This window comes from Sordaria macrospora, chromosome 6, assembly GCF_033870435.1.
Source record: "Sordaria macrospora chromosome 6, complete sequence".
Classification (NCBI taxonomy): domain Eukaryota; kingdom Fungi; phylum Ascomycota; class Sordariomycetes; order Sordariales; family Sordariaceae; genus Sordaria; species Sordaria macrospora.
In genome coordinates, this window is record NC_089376.1 from 314,246 (window position 1) to 337,100 (window position 22,855).

At 52.6% G+C, this 22,855-nt stretch overlaps 5 protein-coding genes across 5 annotated transcripts; 1 reads left to right on the forward strand and 4 right to left on the reverse strand.

Annotated features, from left to right (window-relative positions):
- Nucleotides 1-439: 439 nt before the first annotated feature.
- Nucleotides 440-4,412, reverse strand: SMAC4_13900 (uncharacterized protein; the record flags this gene model as incomplete). Its single annotated transcript, XM_066091687.1, has 2 exons — nt 440-3,057; nt 3,107-4,412. 2 exons carry the CDS (start codon nt 4,410-4,412, stop codon nt 440-442), a joined length of 3,924 nt encoding a protein of 1,307 aa, XP_065947384.1.
- A 969-nt stretch (nt 4,413-5,381) lies between these two features.
- SMAC4_09276 (uncharacterized protein) lies at nt 5,382-6,029 on the reverse strand (the record flags this gene model as incomplete). The annotated part of the gene is made up of 1 exon (XM_003343817.2): nt 5,382-6,029. The coding sequence occupies exon 1, from the start codon at nt 5,904-5,906 to the stop codon at nt 5,382-5,384; it is 525 nt and encodes a 174-aa protein (XP_003343865.1). The 5' UTR covers nt 5,907-6,029.
- Nucleotides 6,030-7,090: 1,061 nt separating this feature from the next.
- Nucleotides 7,091-8,413, reverse strand: SMAC4_09277 (uncharacterized protein; the record flags this gene model as incomplete). Its single annotated transcript, XM_003343818.2, has 2 exons — nt 7,091-7,582; nt 7,834-8,413. The coding sequence occupies 2 exons, from the start codon at nt 8,411-8,413 to the stop codon at nt 7,365-7,367; spliced, it is 798 nt and encodes a 265-aa protein (XP_003343866.2). The 3' UTR covers nt 7,091-7,364.
- A 7,853-nt stretch (nt 8,414-16,266) lies between these two features.
- On the reverse strand, nt 16,267-17,394 carry SMAC4_09278 (uncharacterized protein; the record flags this gene model as incomplete). The annotated part of the gene is made up of 1 exon (XM_003343819.1): nt 16,267-17,394. One exon carries the CDS (start codon nt 17,392-17,394, stop codon nt 16,267-16,269), a length of 1,128 nt encoding a protein of 375 aa, XP_003343867.1.
- A 4,051-nt stretch (nt 17,395-21,445) lies between these two features.
- Nucleotides 21,446-22,358, forward strand: SMAC4_09279 (uncharacterized protein; the record flags this gene model as incomplete). The annotated part of the gene is made up of 2 exons (XM_003343820.1): nt 21,446-21,515; nt 21,568-22,358. 2 exons carry the CDS (start codon nt 21,446-21,448, stop codon nt 22,356-22,358), a joined length of 861 nt encoding a protein of 286 aa, XP_003343868.1.
- Between the last annotated feature and the right edge of the window lie 497 nt (nt 22,359-22,855).

A 22,855-nucleotide genomic window follows, 5' to 3' on the forward strand; every position in this document is an offset into this window, starting at 1 on the left:
ATCGTTAGGCTTGATAGAAGCCCCCAGCCGGTAGTCTGCGTAAGACTCTGGCTTGTTGGTGGCCCACCATGCCTTGAAATCCGTACACGCCTCCCTCTTAGCAAGCCGCCTTGAGTGCGCAAAGGTAGCCAAGCCTTCATTGCCTACTTCTCCTCCTTCGGCGCCCGCCTTAGCGAGCTCGTCAGCAATCTTGTTGCCCGTGATGCCCTGGTGGCCAGGAACCCAGCGGACGCCCACTAGATGTTGTAGGAGGAAGATGTAGAGGAAGGAAGAGGATATCACAGGAAGACAGAAGGTTGAAGGGAGGGGAAGAAAGTTGTCTGTCACTGCAAATGAGGATCAGTTTGAAGCTAATGAGAGCTCCAAATCACCCCTGCTACTCAGAACTAAATTAACAAATAAATGAGTACAGAATACATCAAGAAAAATTGAGATGAGCCTAGCTACTCCATTCCGACACACTAGCCAAGGACGACAACGTGTCAGGATGCTCAGGCCCAAGGACTCGCTGCCGAGCCTCAACACAGTCTTGCATCAATGCTAGGGCATCTTCATGTCGACCTTGACTATTCCACGTGAAAGAAAGGTTGGCCATGCTGTTCAGCGTGTGAGGATGATCGGCCCCGAGCTTCGCCTTGCTCATCTCCATCACCTGCACCTCCAGCTTCTCGGCCTCCTCCCACCGGCCTTGGTTCCAAAACGTCGACGCCAGATTGCCCATGCTCGTCAGCGTGTCGGGATGGTCGGCCCCGAGCTTCGCCTTGCTCGTCTCCATCACCTGCACAAACAGCTTCTCGGCCTCCTCCCACCGGCCTTGGTTGCTGTACGTCGACGCCAGGTTGGCCATGCTCGTCAGCGTCGAGGGATGATCGGCCCCGAGCTTCGCCTTGCTCGTCTCCATTACCTGCACCTCCAGCTTCTCGGCCTCCTCCCACCGGCCTTGGTTCCTGTACGTCGACGCCAGGTTGGCCATGCTCGTCAGCGTCGAGGGATGATCGGCCCCGAGCTTCGCCTTGCTCGTCTCCATTACCTGCACCTCCAGCTTCTCGGCCTCCTCCCACCGGCCTTGGTTCCTGTACGTCAACGCCAGGTTGGCCATGCTCGTCAGCGTCGAGGGATGATCGGCCCCGAGCTTCGCCTTGCTCGTCTCCATCACCTGCACAAACAGCTTCTCGGCCTCCTCCCACCGGCCTTGGTTCCTGTACGTCGACGCCAGGTTGGCCATGCTCGTCAGCGTCGAGGGATGATCGGCCCCGAGCTTCGCCTTGCTCGTCTCCATCACCTGCACAAACAGCTTCTCGGCCTCCTCCCACCGGCCTTGGTTCCTGTACGTCGACGCCAGGTTGGCCATGCTCGTCAGCGTGTCGGGATGATCGGCCCCGAGCTTCGCCTTGCTCGTCTCCATCACCTGCACGTCCAGCTTCTCGGCCTCCTCCCACCGGCCTTGGTTCCTGTATGTCGACGCCAGGTTGGCCATGCTCGTCAGCGTCGAGGGATGATCGGCCCCGAGCTTCGCCTTGCGAGTCTCCATCACCTGCACCTCCAGCGTCTCGGCCTCCTTCCATAGTCCTTTATCCCGAAGCACTTCTGCATATAGCGACGTACTAGCTAATGCTCGCTCATCTTCTCTCCCCAGTATTTTCTTGCGGCTTCTCATCGATTTACGAGCCATTTTCTCTGCCACTTCATATCTACCCTGCAATTCTGCATACCACCCACCATTATATAACAGCGTTGCCCATGCCTCCTCCAATTTGCTTTCCACTGGTCGGTAGTCTACGGCCTTCTCAACGTGTGGAAAGAGACGCTGACACGTCGCCCAGTTACTGTAGCCTCCGGGTGGGAATAGCGCGGCTATCCGTGACACAAACTGATGCTTAAATTCCTCCTCCCTCCCACAAGCCTTCAGCCACGTCCTCGTCGACAGCTGTACGAGGCCGTGCATCTCGAACGTCTCTCCGATTTCGCTTACAGTCACGAGACAAAAGTCTGTTAGCATTGCTATATTGTCTTCGAATCCGCTGTCCGTCTCGTCATCCTCTTTCTCGTCATCGCTACTGTTGGATCCCAAATCGTGCTGTACGTCGGACCCCCTCTCCTGTATTGCCTCGTCCATGTGAGGCGGCCTTAGCAAAGACTCTGGAATGCCCTGTCGGTCGAAGAAGCTCATCAGGGAGAGAAGATCTGCCGCCGAAGCTCTCTTAGAGCGGATATGTTCGAAGGATATCCGCCAGGTGGTAAGGATCGCACTCGAAGCCCCTCCCTCTCGCCGAAACTCGCCCTCGTCATGACTTAGAAGCTGGGCTCTCTTGCTTTCGCCCTTGTGGAACTCGGCCAAATACTTTTTGACCGAGCTCCGTGGCGACATTCTCTGAATATAGGCCGCCGCCTGGCTGATAGCTAGTGGAACGTATTCCAGCGCCCGTACAAGCTCCTCTGCCGAATCCTTGTCCGAGAGCAAGCTCAATTTCCTTTCCAGCAGCAACAGAGCGTCACCCTCCGCCATTGGCCCAATCTCGATTGTATTCTTGTACCCCTCTACTAGCCTATAAGCTAGATTCTTATTGCGTGTTGTGACGAGAAGAGACCCATTGGGGCTCTGCGGAAGATAGTCAGCTAGCGGACGTCGTTCAGGGTTACTGCCAGCGCCGAAGAATACGTCGACGTCATCGGCACTGTCGAGGATTACGATCCATCGGCGGTCTCGCTCGTTCGACAGCCAGCTATACACAAGCTGCGGTACATCGGCCTTCGGCTGCTTCCGGCCTGGTAGCTTCACGGCATCAGCGATTGCCTTGAACCCTTCCTCGACGCGTGCTTGTGTGCCGGCATGGACCCAGAACACCCATCTGTCAGGCTCCTTTGCTGCTGTTCGGTACGCGTATTCGATAGCCAGTTGCGACTTGCCCACGCCACCGAGGCCCACGAGGGCCACACGGCCGGCCGGCTCCGAACATCGTTGGTTGATCTGGTCGAGAATGTCTCCACGGTTGACAAAATCAGGGTCGCGGGAGAAAGGAATGGTCGCGAACGGCGGCGGCGGCGTTTCCAATCGCTCTAAAATTGTCAGCGGGGTGTTCCTCGGCGCAAGCAGTGCTAATCTTACCCGGTGGCAGGTGAAATTCCGTGTTGATCGGTGCATAGTTCTGTCCCACTTGGAAACCCTGGTTAAGCGGTCCAAAAGACGCGGATGGAAATTGACCCATCCCTGGTGTGAGGGTTACTCCTCCAGCCGACTGATTGATCTGGCCACCGCCCGGGCCTGCATTCAAAGATTGCGAAGAGTCTGAAACCCTAGCAGAGACGACATATCTCTCCATAACCGCCTTCGCTACCGACGCCGCGGTTGCCGCAGCATAATTCTGCCATTCTTTGGTTTTGTGGCTGTCGGCATAGTCACACACGCCTTTAATCACGATGCATGGCACCTCGTCCCATACGCCTGCTCCCTCCATCTCGAAAGCAATAACCTTGGCCTGCTTGGCGATCTGATCACGGTGCTCGCCAGACCGAATAACGCTGTCTCCAGATCCAATCGCACCAATGAAGAAGAAGACACCCTCGGAATCTGAGTCGGCACTGGGGTCGTTTGAAGCTGACTCTAAGTGCTCCCTCCGTATCACGCAGCTCGTATCACATTCAAGCTCTTTGCATGACAACCTAAGAGACTCATCGCAGGCGGGATCTGCGTTGCCATGACAATTTTCGCATGTTCTGCACCCAGAATCAGGAGCATGCTTGTGTCGGTACCAAGCAGGGAATAGGAGGTCGTTGGCTGCTCCTGGGTACTTGTAGCTGGTATGCTTGCCTCTTCGCTTCCGTTTGGCTTTTTCTTCGCTCTTTGTCTGAAGAGCTTTGAGGAAGTCACCCGCCCGTTTCTCGATATGTTCGCAGTCGATGTTCGTACCAAGCTTGAGCAGGATATTGCGAATGATCTTGTTTGGCCTTCCAAGACTGTCATGGGCGGTGTCTTTACGATCGAAGCGATCCGGAAGCGCTCTTCCAAGGTCATACTGGACCACGCAGTTGCTTATGATCACGTCGCCGAGGACAACAGGGTCCCTTTCCGATCCTGCAAATGGGACCGCCCCGCAAATGCCGACCAAAAAGGCCAGCGATACCTGCGGATAGCTCGATCGAAGACTTGCAGCTGCGCTGGCGGCGCTTGCCTTTCCCATGTTGGGCAGAAGGACAAGGACGACATTACACTTCCCCATCCGGCCTGTCGTGTATACGTTTGGGTCTCCATCAACTTTGCCATACTGATCGCCGTCTTCGTCCCATAGTTGATCGATAAGGAGGCATACGGCGTCGAATTCGAGATGGAGCGCGCATATTATCGCAACTTCGAAGTCGCTGCGCGCGTTGGGACGGGTGAGGCTCTGAGGCGGTTGACTTGATGATGCATCCATGGGCTGGTGTGACTGCCTTCTCTTTCGTAGGATAATGTTAGAATATTCACCGATGGAATGAACGTCGTTGTGAATCAGTCGGTCTCCAAGAGGGTTACGGTAGACTTGGACAGGCTAGTTCACCGTGTAAGGAGGTGGGAAGAGGCTTTGCGGGGGGAGGAGAGTGAGATTGTTGTTATTGTAACGTCTACTTCCGCCTATGGCTCATTCTCATGCAAGTGTACTGACCAATTATGTGGTTTTATAGTTGAGCTAACCATGTTGAGGCGTTCGTCTGACAGCCTTTCTCAAGATAATTGGCGGCACAGCGCGGGGTTAAATCCCGTTTCAAGGAAAACGTGCGGCAGCACATCATGGAGTTGGGCTGCGACTGCGTGTTGGGCACTTCACGATGGCAAGTCGTGAGGCCTGGTTTTGATGGCGAATATACGTTGGCACGCACATTCTGCTCACTCCTTTCTCGTCTAAGAACGCATCTTGCACTTTATCAACGGTGCGATGTCCAATCCATCTTCCTCCTACAACAAAAAGTCTTAGTGCCAAGTGTTAGTATTAACACCTGGTTGCCCGCAAACCTCTTAACACCATCCAAATCGCCGTTTTCACGGTCGTCGATATCCCAACAACCACAACTACAAAATGTCTACGCCTTCGCCCCTTGGGGCCTCCAAAACAACGCCCCCGGTCATTTAGCAGCGCGAGCGCACCCTCTACGGCCATGCCACTCAAAGCATTCTGTACATTGGTCTAGTGGGCGGCGTTTCTGGACGAGGCGGCTAATGTTGCTGACGTCAAAAAGACGGAAAAGAGAGACAGGCCTTTCAAAGGAGATAAGCCAGGTTGCATAGGCCTCGCCAGGGTGGTAGTACTGGGAGGGACGGAGGGCGACAGGCTCTTGGCCGGTTTGGACGAGGACCTCGTCCTTAATGGCGGTGGTGGTGTCGACAGGGACCATACCGAGTCGCATCGTCATGGGTACATTCTGGACGGCGCAGGTGACCCATTTCTTGGGCACGTCGACTTGGACGCAGTCAAAACAGGCGCTAATCTCATCTTTGTGGTCCAGGAGGGTTTGGCGGTCAGCGTCATTCTTGGATCCGGGGTAGGCGAGGGAGGTGAGGCAGAACTTTTCTGCAGGGCGGCCGTGATGGTTCGTGCGAGGTATTCGGCTTCGCGGGCGTGGGCTGGAGAGACGGCGGAGAAATGGGGGAGTTTGGTGTCGAGGTAGGCGGCGAAAGAGCGGTAGACCTCCGCTTTAGCAAGAGCTTCAGAGACGAGGGTCTCAGCGAAGGTTGTAATGGAACCAGAAGCATTAGGGGTGGCGGTGGTGGCGTGGGCAAAACGGGCTTCCTCGCCCGCAGTCCGGGCTCTTTTGGCCGACTGCGCCGTCGTGGAGGGCGGGGGCGGGACGCAAAGGATGTCCGGCAAAGGAGTAACCGGTATTATAGCCGGCGGCGGTGGATTGGAGGCCCCAGAGGGCGAAGGCGTCGACATTTTGGTGTTGTGGATGTTGGGATATCGACCGTGAAAACGGCGATTTAGGTGGTGTTAGGGATTTTGCGGGCAACTAAGAGTTAAGACTAACACTTGGCGCCAAGGCTTTTTGTTGTAGGAGGAAGATGAGGATAGGGGCAGTGGCAGATGGAAGTAAAGGAGACGGGACAAGGGGAACGAAAAGAATAGAAAAACCCCCCTATAAAGATCATTCAACTCTAAACACCAGGCACCATAACGCCAAACACCATATCCTCCAGACACCACAACGCCGACGCCGAACGCCAACGCCAAACCTCCAACCCGTTCCTAGCGTAGCCTTGTAGGCAACATGTCCTCGGAAAGTTGGCATCTTTTCTTCCATCCCATGGTTTTCCGCTCATGTTCTTCCCTGGTTTCTTCCTCTTGTCTGGTATCTCCTGCCTCTTCTCGTGTATATCGTCATGTAGGTATGTTTCGTCCTTGCTCCGGACTCCGGTAGATGCATGACTTGTCTGTGTCCCGGGATGGAGTTCCGGGGAGGGAGCTTTCGTTCTTTGAGCAGGCTGATACTTTTTACCTTCTTCGCCTTTTCTGCTGTATTTATCCTTTTTTCTCTCCTTTGATTCCTCGGACGACCGCATCGCTGATCAGTGAGTGTGTTCCTTGTGCGTTCCTTTCAGATCGCACACACACTGTGCGTCATCATTTCAGCTTTGCGCCATATCCCAAGTTCTTTGCAGAACCGGGCAAGGAAGGAAGGAAGGGAAGAAAACTGAGAGAGTTCTGGGCCTTCCCTGCTCAGGCAGCTAGTCGTTTGAGCGGCAAGACCTCTGCTCGAGGCTTTTCGACAGCAGTTCTGGAACTGACGTCCCAAAATATTCCTTCCATGCAGACCTTCATCCTTACCTGTGCAAGGTTCAAAGTTCAAGAGCCAAGGCCCCCTGACCTCTACATTCTCTCATCAGCCCTTACGGTATCTCGTTGTCGTGTGTCTGTCGCCAGACGCTTGTTCAGACTAAGATCTATCCAATTTCCCGTGTCATTCGCGCCCATCAATCTTTGTCTTCCCTCCAATTCAGGGGCTCGAACGAAGGCACAGACGATTTGGCGCTGTGGACAGTGACGGTGTCAGAAAATCAGACACTAGGCGTTAAAGGGCCCGAAGATGAAGAAGGCATAGAAGATGCCGAATAGACGAGAGCTCAGGTTGGCGGCCCAGAAGCGGAAAACGAAGAGGAAAACGAAGAGGAAGGAGTGGGCGGGGTATCCGGTACCACAATTTCATGAACCGGTGGATCAGGGGCAGGAGGAGCATCAAAACCAGCAGGAACAAGCATAAACACAGCATGCTCCTCCCCCTCTTCCTGCTCCCCCTCTTCCTCCTCCTCCTCTTCCTCCTCCTCCTCTTCCTCCTCCTCCTCTTCCTCCTCCTCCTCTTCCTCCTCCTCCTCTTCCTCCAATTGGCTCTCCTCCTCCTCAAGAAGGAAACCATCCCCAATCAACGCCGCCTCGTCGGCCGTAAAGAACGACACCAACTCCCTGAAGAGAGCCGGGGCAAAGAAACCCTCCGCGCCATGGGACTTGTCCTCCTCGAGCATGGGCTGCCCTGGAGCAGCAGGGAACGGAGCGGGGGACAAGATGGTAAACACGGACATGAACGACGACGACATGTTGGACGACGAGGGGAAAATTTTCTTGGAAAGGGAGTAAAAGACCCAGGGTCCCGAGAAAAAGAAACGGCAAAACAACAAAAAGAACAGGTGCGGGAAGCAAAAGACATGGTGCAGCTGACGAATGCATGCACGTGGAAAGAGCCGGCGTCGCAAGGGGAACGCCTGGCGTCGGAAGGAGAGGATGCACGGCATTTGCAGGGACCCGGGCATGCGGGCCGCAGCGAAAAAGTAGACGCGACGACCAATGCTAGGGACCAGGAAGAAGACGCGACCGAGATGGGGGATCTCGGAGACAAGCAGAGCAAAGGGGGAGGCGGAAGTGACCGCCACGAGGGGCGGGACTCCCTTCCTCCCTTTACCCCTGGTCTTCATGTCTTCCAACCTCAGTCCCATCTTTGTTGCCGCGCACACCAGGAGAGGATGGGTCTCCCTTATGGTCTTCTTTGCTTTCGCCTTCCCCTTCCCCTTGGCCTTGGCCTTGGTGAGGCCCAGCACGGCCTCCAATGCAAGTTCAGTCTCGTCTTCCCTTTTCCTGATCGCCTTTGCGACCCTTTTCTTCTTCTCCTTCCTCTGCCGCTGCTTTCTCGCCTTTCTTTTTTTTCGCAGCCTCTTCAGATATTGGCGCTCAACCTCCTTTTGGCGAAGGAATGCCTCCTCCGTGTTCGCTATCGTGGCTCCGATAAAGTTCGGTAAGAGACCCCCGTCTGGAGTCAAGCCGAACATGGAGTTGTCGGGACACCAGAGAAGATCTGCGTCCCATTCGCCGTCGCTGTTGAGCATGGTGTTGAGGTAATCGTCGCCGTACATAGTGATGGTGCTGGTGTTGGTGTTGGTGTTGGTGTTGGGCTCCATTGGGTTAAGTGACGGGAACTGTGAAAAGGTCATGAGGTCAGTAAGGGTAAAGGGGCAGACAGGCAGTAAGTAGATGACTTACGGGAACCTAATGGGGACGAGGTGTGAAAAGGAGCAAGAGTACGGAGCCTACACTGACCAGGTAATGGGTATAGGTCAGGTAGGTAATGTAGCTATTAGATTTACACCGGCTTAGGCCAAGCAAGTGTAACTTTGTAAGAAGGAAAGATAGAGACGGAAGTTTTCGTCTCAATAGAAATGAGAAGTTGGCGTTGGTCTTGAGCTTTGAAGTGGCTAGCGGTAATTTGCGTAGGTATTGTAATTTTAATTCGCGACTCGGCTGGGCAGGATCAGATCGAGGAAGCGCACCCACTGCACTGGAGGACTGGAGGAAGTCACGGTGATACTCGCTGGAGTCAATATTCAACAGAACCCAGCACGCAGAGTGCAGCGTGCTAAGAGTAACAGTGAGAGTCTTGATCGTCCCAACCTCAAGGGAAAGACAGTTTGTCCGAGGGGAATTGAACGATCGAAGGCCAGCGTTGGTGTTGGGAGTGTCTTACACTGTAGGTACACAAGAAGAAGGGAGAGCTCAGGTCAGGTCAAGTGAGAACTGGAACTGGAACTGGAAGAGGAAGAAGTGTCGATTACTTACCTGTACGTGGGGTGTCTCGGTGTCTCAAAGTTGCAGACGGGCGGGAGAGGGGCAGGATAGAGGCCGGCCAATCGCAAGGGGAATTTCTGCCGGAGCACCGAAGCTGGCGCAGTGTTGCAGGGACTCGAAGCAGGGACTCGAAGCAGGGACTCGAAGCAGGGACTCGAAGCAGGGACTCGAAGCAGGTACTCGAAGCAGGTACTCGAAAGCAGGGCCCCTTCCGAGAATTATCCCTTCTTTCTTCCCTTCTTTGTTGGATGGGCAATCCTGGGAGTTGGGAGGACGTCGTCGAAGAGACAATTGATTACCTCAGCAAGGAAACTTGAGGTACTGAGATCCAAGAAAGCCCAGTGTTCCAATTGGCAGAATTGAAGGCTTGGGGAAGGGAAGTTGATTTGGAAGACGTTGGCAGATTTGTCCGAAGACGAGTATTGGAAATGTATAGAACGGTGTCTGCTTCTGTTATCGAACTGAGCACACAGAGAGTGAGAGGGAATTGAGTTAGTAGAAGGGGAACAGGTCTTTTTTATCATGGAAGTTCCAGTCAGACAGAATTAATACAATTCCCAACATGAAGTTGATAAGGACCGAGTGTCTGAGTCCGTCCTGCGATGCTCTTCTGGGTTGTGCTGCGTCTGTGATGTCTAATCGCAGATGTATGTATGTGTGTCTGATCAGTCTGCCGTACATGGCCAATTTCTTGAGATCAGGCAGTTTCTCCCGTGAGGGAACAACAAATTCCTTGCACCAAGTAATCTCGACAGCTAGCTGGTAGGTAGGTACATATGTAGAGGTAGAGGGCGGACGTTACTTGAGAGAAGCGTCAGCATGAGGTGTGGTAACGGCAGATTGGCTCATTATTACTTGACCCACGTGAAGTCGAGACTCAAGTTCGCACTTCCTCTTCACTTTCACTTTCATCCAAAACTGTCGGCAGAGAGACTTGACTTGTTCAGCGATGGCAACGGACCTCATCTTGGGGAATGATCGAAACTGGCATCGATGACCGTAGGTACCTTAGGCTCTGTCATATTTTGTACATAGGGTTTGCAGAAAAGGTATAAAATGGAAAAACGACCCCGCCTAAAGGGGGAAACATTCTCTCTTATACAATTTTTTTTCGGTTGGCGGAGCCTTGTCACATGTCTCCTGTGTTCGTGAACCGCCTTTACCCTTCCTTCATTGTGTCCCAGCCAGCCATTTGTGGCTTTCTCCTATTCTGAGATAGGCACCTTTCGAATGTACCGAGAACCAAACCGATCTATGGCTCGATATTTCTGCGAGACGTACCTTATTATTTTTGCGGGCGTTGATTTTTAGGGTTCCAAGCCTTGGCTTAGGTCTAACTCTCGATCGAGTGTCTTATGCTTGGGGGCTTCTCACAGAAAAAATGATCACAACCACGAAGATCAACGACGCGAAATAATGCGGTACTTAGCTTTGAACCTCCGGTTCATCCCGTGTTCTGAGACACGAGGCGGCCGAGGAAGAAACTTCCGAGCCTCCGAGGCCTCGGAGGAAGCAATGTATGGACGTGAGAATGCAGGAAAAGAAGCTCCCAAGACTTGGAAGGATGTTGGGGATCAGGTGGCGAGGTGAAGGAAGACATCTGCAATCTCGTGGTTGCAGGTAAGTACATATGCTTGGTCTTATGTATTCCCCCCAAATCACGAACGCAGCTTAGCGTGCGTTGACGATGAGTCGCCAGGATGTGAGGTGGGAATAATTCAGACTGGCCGCATGAAGCAGAGGTACAAAGAGACTAAAATGACTAAGACAGTGTATTCCGTTGACGACAGCGGAGCGAGGTGGATGCCTACCTTGCTTTCGAGGTTGCTGCGAGGCAACGACAGCACACACGAGGCAAGACCCTCTTGTTTACTTGGTATCAACCAGGAAGCAGATCCGCTGTCGACGAGACCGGACATCTTGCACCATTGCGTCATCTTTGTCCCAGCAGCACTGATACTGAGTGTTGAAGCAGCATGTGAGAGGCGTCGGGGTATGGCAAGTGGTTCAAACGCTGTGGAAAAACGTCTGGATAGATGTACTGTCCGGCGTGGCTCGGAGTAAGTTTCTCCCGATCCCGCCCCCTTCGGGTTTTTTCTTCTTCTTTCTTCCAAAGCACCTGGTGACTGTGAGATTGGGTGTGGCGAGAATGCGGAAAAAAAGGGGTCTGTGGCGCTCTCCCTACGAAAGCCACGAGGTAACAGCCTGAGGTGGCGCAACCTTGCGGGAAGCTGGCAGCACAAGAGCGAACACCCCCAGCTGTCGGGGCAAGAGCGACGAGTCCCAGAACGGCCCGGGCGGGGACACAAATCCTCACTCATCAAGACACGACAAAGAGCCCCGACCTGGTTCACGAAACAGATTTCTCTGTAGCATAAGCAAGCTAAGCTCATGCCATCAAGCTCGCGACACTTCGACATGAACCAAGAGCAGGACCCACCAAGGACGTTCACGTCAGTGAGAGAACAGAAAATTGGAAGCAAAGGCCTGCCCTCGTTGTGTCCCACACTGCATCCTGAAGGAGCTAGAGGACGGGTGCGGGGATGTTCGACGTGCAAGGCGACGGTTTTCAACGGCCATTATTCCGAATTACGCCGAAGTACATCGAAGGCCCTAAAGAATACGAGTCTCACCACGTGGGTTGACGCGGAAAAACCTGTTAATGTGCATTGATAAATTTCATTTTCACAGCCTTGCAGGTTTATATCCCCAGATCCTTGTCCTTGCACGTTTCATGTATCGGTGAGTAGACGAGGCAGCGCTTTCCCTCTGGATAAAACTCTATGTTCACGGCAACACCAATCATTCAAGCGCACAGACGCCAAAATCCGGTCCGTTCTTCTTTCCTTCTCCCTTCTTTCCTTCTCCCTTCTTGCCGGTAGGCCTGAGAGGCAGGAAGTTGGCAGGTTAAGCCAGCCGACCAGGCACGAACTTTCTACTTGGGGAAAGTGCTAGGGAAGGCATCCACGACGGCTTCCATTTTCTGGCCCAGAACCGACTTCCTCGTTGACTCTCAAGGAGAGGATCCGGAACTCACAAGCCACGAAGTACGATGAGCCGATACTTGCGACCAACTCAGTCCCTAGGCTGTACCCAGAGGCCAGAGCCAGGAAAGAATTATCAGAACCGCCAGACAGTGACGGCCAAAGAAGAGAGCAATCCCCTGAAGCATCCTCTATACCTAGCAGTCGCTACGAGCGCTGTCCGTAGAAGGTCTTTAGCTACCACCAGAAGACTCAGCAGGCGGACAAGTACCCGAACATACGGTCTTTCTCCGCGAAAACGCACTCATTCCGGCCTACGGCTTCTCTGCCTTGTTTCTAGAGCTTTTGAGCGGAGGGCCACGAGTGATGCATGGAGCAGAACAAACGGGAGAAATCAGCTAGTGGCCCACTTTTGTTATGGAGATTTGACCCGTCTTTCTTTCCCTCTGCGGGCCAGACCGCAAGGAAGCTGTTACCCTGGACACAAGTTCTCCCTGGAAACAGGAAGGAGAGATGCTTCTGTTGAACCCGCGGAAAGCTGATCACACCCCGGGCTCAAATTCCCCGCCAGTTTACGGTGAGCAACACGAATTCACGAAGCTCGATGACCCGATGCCACACATATCGCCAAGCCAGTGATCGGTGATATCCAGAGCAATGACCGAGCCATCAGAACTGCCAGACAGCTAGAAGAAAGGCCACCCCCTGAAGCAGTCTCCATGACAGTCACTCTGAGCGCTGTAGAAGGCCCCTAACCATTTTCCAGGCGGACGGCCCTTCAGCCCTTCGGCGCTTTCCAGTTGAATTGCAGCCAGTCAAGCGCACTTTTCCCGTCCCTGGAATCAACGAGCTGCCGTTCCCAAGACCGAAGAGGAATCGCAAGGAGACATCAATATTCTTCAAGAACTGACGGCAAACACATTTTCCAGTCCCTTGGCCATGCCTACACTATGAAAATTACGACATCTACGTTCCCCATCACCCATACAGACCTGCTCAGTGCCCAGGCGGAAGTCCTTGGACCTAGAGAATCACAAGTCAAGTTCCCAGGGAAAAAAGGAAACTCGAAAATCGTTCATCTAGCGTTTCACGGTCTTGCCTTCATTCTCAGATATCGCTTGCTCGTCATTCTTCCGCTTTGCGCCGCTTGGGAGAAAGCCCGGGAAAGTTGTCGCTTTGGGCACGAGAGTTCTACTCGAGAATTCACCACGATATCCCTGAGATTTGGGCTCGCGAGCATGCGGCTTCCCAAACGCTTCCGGCCAGCCTTTCAAAATGCTGGGAAGAGCTTGGCTTACACCAAAGCCCTCAAAAATATTTTCCACTGATCTCCCTCCCTAGTAGCCCGAGACGCCGCTCAGTTGGTGGGCTCTCGAGTTCTACGCTTTTGTCGGTGATTCAAGCGAAAAGACGGAAAGGGCACGTCACAGGAACATGGGGCCGTCAAGACAGGGATTTCATCTGATATGGAGTAATGGAAGGATTCCCAAGACGACGGGACGGGAGTTTCCGCTCGGGAGCGCCCAAGTGAGTGTCCACTGTGAGGGTCTGCACTGACGTTGGATTGCTTCTTGTTCAGCCAATGGAAATATTGGTCTTCCACAGATGTGATGTGGCAGCAGGGTCAGGTGTTTTGAAGCAGGGTCAGGTGTTTTGAAGCAGGGTCAGGGTGTTCTGAAGCATGCTGCACCGGAGGTTATTCAGTGGATGTCGTCCAAAAATAGCACGGGCAGCTACCTCTGACCGGCGGCTCGGTAGGCTACCTACCTCTCTGGGGGGGGAGTCCGGGCAGTAGGGCCAAGCAGAGGAACGCGTGGGCGGCGATGCGGGTGTATGGGTTTCCTTCGGCAAGTGTGGGGAGATAGGTACCTCTGCTCTGAGCTCTGGTCGCGGGTTACGCCAAGGACCCACTGAAAACCGCAAAACACCGGGCGGGAAGTACCCCTGATCGATCGCAACACACACACGGTTGTTCGTGAGGGGCAGAAGAAAACAAAACATGCCTGGTGTCATTTGGGATGTTGTATGGGAGACACAAGGGATGGGGAAATGTTGTTCAAGAGGAAATGTGGGAAACAAGTGATGAGTGTCCTGCATTGGTGTATTTTAGGACCGCCTGAACGGAGCAAGCGGACCGACCATTTTGGCACCAGGGACAAGTGAGGAAAAGGAAAGGGTTTCGCGCAACGACGGTTAAGAAAATGAATCGGGATCAGATCTGACATTGAGCACCTGGGTCTTTGGAAAGAGCAAAGGGCGACTCCTACCCATCACCGTAGCGAGAAAACCTGCTGGTCAACAAGCCCTGTTCATTGATCGCCAAGGATCGTGAACAGCGAGCGCATTGCTTTGGTATCCTCGAGAGTTCTTCCCTCCTGGAAAACAACAGTCTATGGAAAAAAATATGAAAAAAAAGAACTGAAGACCATCTCTAAATAATTCGGCCAGTGGCTTGATGGTTCTTGTCGTCGCTCTTGCTTTTGTAATTGCTAGTTTGATCCCAATTAGCGATGTTTTCAAATTTTTTTTTTATTTTTTATTTTTTTTAAATTTTTTTTTTTCATCGGGCGAAAAGTTTGCGCGGTCGGTAGGTAGCCTTCAAAGTGTGAATTTCCTCATTGATTCAACAAGCCTTGTTAGATCAAGAGGCCTTTGTATAGAGACATACAATAAATATACAACAAGGCTTGTTATGCTCATGTTCCCGTCGCGGTATGTATAATTATGTAATCCAGGCGATTTTTACGTATCTTTATGCATCGTATTCGTGTGTGTAGGTGTTGCCCACACATTCACCACTTCACGTGAGGAGGGCTAGGGCTAACGGGTCAGGTGAAGAGGGAAAGATTTTTCAGCTGCTACAGAAATGTTAAGCCGATATGGAATCCGTCTGGCTCCCAAAGCGAACTTTCCGTGTGTGACACTTCCTTCTCGAGGCCTGGACCCACTTTCGAACGTGCAAAATGTATCTAGTAAGCAGACCACGGACATGCAGAACGGAATGTCACTGCAGCTTGGAACCTCTGGTGGGATGGGATCTGGCTGTTGCATTTGGCAGTCGATGGCGATGTATAAGAGGCAAGCGCATACACAAAGAAGCAACGTTTATGTAACATTCCAAGTACACATGTACAGACTACAGATACCTCTCCCTTCCGTGCTTCTTGAAGACTTCCCTCCGATTGGTTGGTGATGCATGTGCAATCGTCGGCCAATTATTTTCTAGGGCTCAACGTCACTTCCTCACTAACAATTTCCCGAGCCCCTTCAACTTCTCAATGCAATACCTTGACTACGCATCTCAACAATTTTTCAGACCTCACCTACATCATAGGAAGTGATGAACAAAGCTGGACAAGAGCTGTGCTGAACGTGGCTTCCCCCTCTCACATGCTTCAACGGTTGGCTGAAGGTGAGAGTTGAACCATTATAAAGCGCAAGCGCCAGGAAGCAGGAAGCGGGCATGGCAAAAAAAAAAAAAAAAAAAAAAAAAAGAAAGAAAAGCAGGCAACATGGCCTACCTCTTTCAGCAATCTGGTCATTCGAGGCAGGTAGCACCTTCTTGCCACATCAGCTACCAACACCCGTTCGACGACGCACCAGGCAACCTTGACTGAGGTGCAGTCTACGAGTGGCGCGGACCTCCCCCAAGTTCAAGTTTTCAAGCAATAGTTGCAGGTTGAGACCTCCGAGTACCGATCGTTCTCCAAGTGCTCTGAGCCGACACGTTCACATGTTCACGGGAGTCAACAATGGACCATGGTCTTTGCGAAACAGAAAGGAAAAAAAGTTTCATTTAAAGGAAACGGAAGTGCCACCACAGTAGGTGAGAGGCCAGCCATTCTGAACTACCTCTGTCTAGGTATCTATCTGATCGACCTGAATACCGTTAAAAAAATATAAAAATAAAAATAAAATAAAAAAAATAAAATACAAAAAAACCCCCAGAAAAAAAACCCCCCCGAAAAGAGAAACCAAACAAACCCGAATATCCCCCCCCCCCCTCAAAAAAAACCAAAAAAAAACCAAAAAAAATCGGTAAAGACAGAATCCCGTGCTGTTTACCTAATCAATTTTCCCACGCGTTCTATTCGCCCGGTAAATGCACTCGTCGCCCCGAGAAGGACGAGGACGGACCCGCACAACCCTCACCACAAACACAAACACAAACAGGAACAGGAAAAGCAATAGAAACAGGCCGGACCTCAAGCTGGGCCCGGACCTGTGTCTGTTTCTGGGTCGCTTTCTGGGCTTGGTACTCCATGCCCCTGGACATCAACAGCTGCACATGACCCCTCCCTTCCTCGCTCGTCGGAATCCCTTTCCATTTCCTTTTCCCGTTCTTCTTCTCTAGTCTTGCCTCTCGCCGCTCCTCCTCCTCCTCCCTCTATCAAGACACCTTCTAGATCGCTCTCGTCGTCGTCGGGGTCGTCGGGGTCGTACCAGCTGGGTTTGTCTTGGTGCTTGATTAAATTTGTGCAGGGGGTCTTCTTTGCCAGGATTTCTTGCGCTGACAGGACGTGAGGTTGAGATTGAGGTTGAGGTTGAGGGTGAGGCTCGGGCTCCGGGGATGGGGATGGGGGTTCCTGGTGTTCTCGTGCCAGCATGACGCCATCGAGGGAAGTGCCCATTGATATTTCTACTTCTAAAGGTAGAGGTAGAGGGACCTGGTGGGTGGCCTGTGCCTGCTCCGAGGGAACTTGAGCGGGCTGGGGCACGGACACGGACGTCTCTGGTGCTCTCATGACCAGCTCCATGGAGCTGCTCATGGGCACCTCCCTCTCGATCGAAGGGATGGCGTCGTCCGGGCCGAAGGCCAGCTGGGTGGCCTGGCTTTGAGCGCGAGGCGCAAGGGGAGGGGAGAGGGAACGAGAAGGGAAACGGGAAAGAAAATGGAAATGGGGAGGAGAGGAAGGGGTCATCCGCCAAGGGGTACGTAAACGACGACCGTACACAGGTAGGTCCGTCCTCGCCAACCCAGCCATCCGACCCTCAGCGGTGTCGGAGTTGGCGGGCGGCCTCAAGACGCCGTTTTCCGCCTGCTGGCGGGCCCATGCCACACGGCCCGGTGATGGGGGTGGTTCCGCAGAGCGATGAGGAATTGCTCGTTGCTCTGTGCGGCCCCTCTCCTCCTCGAGCGACAGCGTGCCGCGATCACCGTCGGGAGTCGAGGGGCTCGAGTTGGCCCTCGAACTCCAATGGTCCACACTCACGGGAGTTGAGGGGCTCGAGTTTGCCCTCGAGCTCCAATGCTCCGAATTTACGGGACTGGAAGGTGGTGTGCGGGGCTCCATGGGACCGTCGCTGATGGTCGAGGAACTGTTGGCTGACATGTTGCTTGTGGAGTGGTGGACTTGGTTTGGAGACTGTCAGGGCCATATGTTTCAAAGTCTACGAGGGAGGGCGTGCAGTTATTACTACCTTTTGATGTGACTTCGGTGAAAGATAACAGGAAATGCTCTGGAATTGTCAACGTGTACGACTTGAAGAATTGACTTCAAGTGGTACTGATCAGATGTGGTAGACTTTAAAAGCTTCTGATTTGGTTAGATTGAGACAGTGACTGGTGTAGGTCTGGGTTGGAGATTGGCAACTAAGTCTTGCTGGAATGGATGTCTGATGTGATGAAGGAAAGAAGGAGAAAACCGAAGCAGTAGGCTAGTTGTCCTTAAGTACAAGTTCTTGGTCTTCATTCTGATTACCATACTCCAGTCGTCAGGGCTCGAAATCGCTATGTACGTCGCTTTAACAATGTGAAGTAAGCATTGCTGGAATCTCTCTCCCTGCCTCACTCAGCCGAGGCTGGCAGCTGCAAATGGCAAGTTGCAGTGAGTGGTGAAGCACACACAGAGGTATGCAGCAACGTAAGGTATACAGACCAATTGTACATATGATCACAGCTAGAACAGTTGTTCTGTTGTTTCAGATGGACCTGGAATGTACGGGCCGGTCGATCGCAACGACTCTTCGATGTTCTGGAGCATGTGAGGTCACCTACCTTAGCATGTCAGGTAGTTTCCATAGACGGCGACTGGCACTGGTCCTGTGGCAATAGTGACCTCCGTAATTTGCATTATGTCCTCAATGTTGCTGTGCATTTCTGGTGTCAAACACGCGTCTGCGGCTTTGGCTGGGTGCATACAGGCTCCTTGAATAAGGTAGACCCCGGGAAGCTTGGATCTGACTCGGCGTTTATAATCTAGAAACCGCTGTATGTACAGCTCTCTGTTAAGGTAGACCTACAGTGATGGTCAAAAAATACTGTCACTCCCCACCCATATTTACTGCACCGTTGGGAGTGACAGTATTTCTTGACTGTCAGTTTGTGTATAGTCAGCCATGTGCTCTGGAACTCCGAAGCGGACTCCATGCAGTGGTTGAACGCCGGGGAAAACGGGCCATGCCAGGACGGTGAAGCAGTTGCTACGAGTTATTGTCCAATGAGCCTCTTCAAATATATTCCAGCAGGAGAATTGAGAAGACACTCCTTCGGATTCACGCAACGCACCTAAGGATCCTGCCATTGGCCATTGCCAGTCATGCATAATGTTCGTGAGTTTGTGATGGTCGTGCTACCGTATAATTTCGGTAGGTACATATTGAGGTTTTGAGGCCCAATTTGCGTTTAGGATCTGAGTTTTGGTAGAGTTTCTTGAACCCTGAAAACGTATCTCCCGAGATTATACGGAACTGGTGCGATTTAAAATGACGCAGTGCTTCCAAGGCCCGCAGGAGAGATTGGAGAGTTTCGAGATCGAAAGCGCCGCCGGTGTACCTCTGGTTTGTGCTGGCGTCGTGTACCTTGATGAGTCAATGTCACTGCGTGCTTGACAAGTAAACGGATCGTTCGACCAAAGCGTGTGCAATTCCTGATCATGCAAAATGAGCTGGCGGGTCTCTTCTTTTTTTGTCCTCGTACCTTGGCCAGCAGGTTAATTTGCGGCTTTTTTATGACTGATAACGGCCAATGCCTAATGCAATGAGCCTCGCGACTGCGTACGCCAATGAACCAAAACGAAAGCGCATTGGGGATGTATGTTACGTAAGAGACATCTTGGAGGTTGTGCTGTGAATATTTCACGTGCTAGACTGGCTGGGGCTTTCTCTCCGGTGGTGAGCGAAAACGACCCAGAGGACGAAGCCCGGAACCTATCCCGTCCGGTAGGAAAGGGTTCAGACGGTTATCCCAAAACTCATTTGGCAACATTCAGAGCCGCAGCACACCGTAGACTCAGTACCTATAGCACATTTCGTCACTGTCCTTCTGATATACTTCCGCAGGCGTAAAGTGTCATTGATAGGGTCCTCATTGACCGGCTTGTCCTTGAAGTCGGATGGGGCAGTCGTTCACCGATGTCTTCAGACGGCCAGTATTCCGCCGAACAGGCGGTCACATCGGCAGATCGCCGTAACTAGGGGCCCGGTGAGAGGTAGCCATGCATCCAGCTTTGATACCTCTGCATCCCCTCCACCTCCACGACTGGAACATACTACGCTGCCATGACGATACGTAGATATCCAGTCTCCCAGCTGTATGCTCGCTGTAATTGCTGAGTTCGCCACCCGACTTGAGTCAAGCTCAAGGCGCCCCGGGCAACTGCAGATCCTCAGCACAAGCAGAGTTTGGTTTGGGATAGCGAAATCTTTCTGTCTTCCAAACCTCGAGTCTCGACGCTACTTTCTGGAGATAGCCGTGGGTGTGTGGTTTGGTGAGATCTGTAGAAGCACGCAACACCCACTTCAGCCAACCTCACACCCACAGTTACTTTTGAATAAGCCAGAAGGCTCTCCAAGGTGCAAAGAGTCCGGATGTCAAGTCATGCATTGACACTGGCACCTGTAAGACGACTGACAAATCCCGGCATGTGTTAAACCTCATGTTGAACCTGAGGATGAGCCAGTCCGACTTCGTCGAGACCATCCGGGCTGGGGCACTTGTCATTAGCTTGTGCTTTCCTCGCAGGGTGCTATTTTGCCCCGCTGTTTGTATAGCGAATCGCGCTCTCGGAGACCTAAGGATTCAAGGTCAGGATTTTGCATCCATTCTTGTAGACCCGTCAAGTTTGAAACCTCGGAACATTTTGGCCCTCATACAGGAATATGTTGGGCATACTTCGGATTACGACCTAGGAGGTTTCACCTTTCAAGTAGCACAGTTAGTCCCGTGAGGAAACGGCTTGTAAATCACAACAATGACAATAAGCAAACTGGGGAGGGGATACTTCATGGTTGGCCACTTCATCTGCTAGCCTTTTCTACTGTGATCTGACTTCTTTTGGTAACCAAGATGGTGAAGCAGTGTTGAAGAATGGTGTGTTGGGGGGAACGGAAGCAATGAAAGAGAATGCAGTTATGTAGTGCAAGGAAGTGGAAAGCTCAGACAGTAAGTGAGAGCCCTAACAATGAGAGCCTTTGATCTGCCTGCCGGGCCGAAGTTGGGCATCTCAAGTGGTCTGTGTTGGCATTTTCCAATCGTTCAGAGGTACCTTGCCAATTTTCAGTGGATTCAGTCGACGCTCAAATATGGAAGGAGTCCCTGAGACCCGCCCCGAAGCCCAGGAGATGCCTCAGTGGAACTTTGTCAAAAAACGTCGGGATGTATTGTCACTCCCTTCCTTCCATTCTTGGCCGTGTTCATGGCTTCTCCTTGCTAGTCATGGGCAGGTGAGAAATGCAATCGCTACCCACATTGAATGCAGTCACGGACTCACGGTTGGCCATTGCCCGTGACAATGACTTTGAATCGTTACGACCTGTATTGTAGCGCGAACCAACACCTTTGTCGCAAATCCACCCAATCATCAATCTCGTCACTCATTGTCGCTTTCAGAGTTCCTGACGAGTCGCCTCCACCAAAATCGTCCGCCGACAACAGAATCGCCATGACAGTCACCGTCATACTTCCCCACCACTCATTTCACAAATTCGCAACCAAGACGAGGTGTCGTCGGCCAAAATCCCTTTCCCATTTCTTGGTCAAAGCTCCCTGCAGTACCTACCCAGCTGCTCGTCTGATCTCTCTACACCTAGCCGAAGATGCGCCCCGGCCCGCGGGGCCCTTAAGAGTCGAATGACGGACGCAAGTGGGAAAGCACTCCCAGGGCTGACCCAGTGGGGGAACGGGAGTTCGAGATGAAGATAATGATGCATTTAATTGCCGTGTTGTCACTGGTGCATTCGAGAAATTAGCCTCAATGGGACCCAAACGACGGCTCGAGTAAAGGATGATGGGGCTACACCCGAACAAGTAACAACACTTCGCCGTCGCCTACCAAGGCTTTAAAGACAATCCCGTCCACATCCAAGCCGCCGCTCAATTGTTTTTTGGAGATTCAGCTCGCAAATCCCAAGGAACAACTTGACCCAAACACCACATAGCCCAAAATGGAACAAGAGCTCGCAGAACTGAAGAAACAGGTACTCACCTTGCAAAAGGAGCTATCCCGGGTCTCCGGTCAGTCTCCAATATTCCCTTCCATCACCGCAAACCTCTAACAACCCCCCAGACGAGGCCGAGATCCGCAAAACACATCACAAATACGGCTATTACCTCGACAAATGCCTCTACAACGAAGTAGTCGACCTCTTCTCAAACCGCCCCGATACCTTCGTTGAGTTCCTCGGCTCACGCTATCTCGGCAAAGCCGGCGTCGAGCGGCTCTACAAGGGGCGGTTCGCCAAGACCTTCGTCGCCGGCCGCAACGGTCCCGTCCACGGGTTTCTTCTCGACCACATAATGATGCAAGACATCGTCGACGTCTCTCCCTCAGGCGACCACGCCTGGTGTCGCATGCGCGCCCTGATGCAAGCCGGCACTCATAACTCGATCGAGAAGGATTTCCCGATGGGACACCGGCAGTGGTGGGAAGGCGGCCTGTATGAGAATGAGTATGTGAAGGAAGACGGGGTATGGAAACTGTGGAGGTATAGATACTTCCCGTTTTGGCATGCGAATTTTGAAACGGGGTGGAGCAAGACCAAGCCGAATTATGTGCCGTGGCCGACGAGGACGTTTCCGGAGGATCCCACGGGTCCGGACGAGATTCTGGAGAGGAAGATGTTGTGGCCGGATACGAGGGTGGTGCCGTTTCATTATCCGCATCCGGTCACGGGGGAGAAGATCAAAGATGATGACTTGAGGGCGCCAAAGTATGGGGAGGGTGTGCAAGAGGGGTGTGAGGATCCATTGGTTTTGGAATTGCCTGGCGGAGGAAAGTGGGACGGTGCGGAGGAACGGGCGAGTAGGAAGGGGGAGAGGGTGTTGCCTGAGTTGGTGCAGGACGGGGCGGAGAAGTGAGTGTGCGGTAAAGGGCTGGATTCTGCAGGTCCAAGGTCAGTTTTCGTTCAGCTGTCGAGGCATGCAATCTAATGACACTCGCAGTTTCAACTCTTGCAAGTCAGGCTGATGACTCACCCTGAAGCCTGTATATGCACAGTGATGGCTTTGGACAAGTAGACCAAGAGGTCTTTCCAATGGAGGGAATTCAAACTCAACACATAAAGTTCGACGCCAATGCTCCGCCTTTCAAGTCAAAACGTGCCGTTGTGCGCTAGCCCGACTCGTTAGGCCAAGTTTGGGCACAGGTTGATTCGGATCGACATCCTGTTCCATTCCAGATTGTGTATAGAACGATTTTTGCCATCGTAGAAACTCGTGAAACCCGCCACCGTCCTTTCCCTGTAGGCGCTCAAAGGGGAAAAAGTACAACGGCGGGTTTCGGAGGTTCTACGGTATACGTGCAGCATGCCAGTGTATTTTCATGTCGAAGCCATCAAGCCACGGTAGATGCTCAT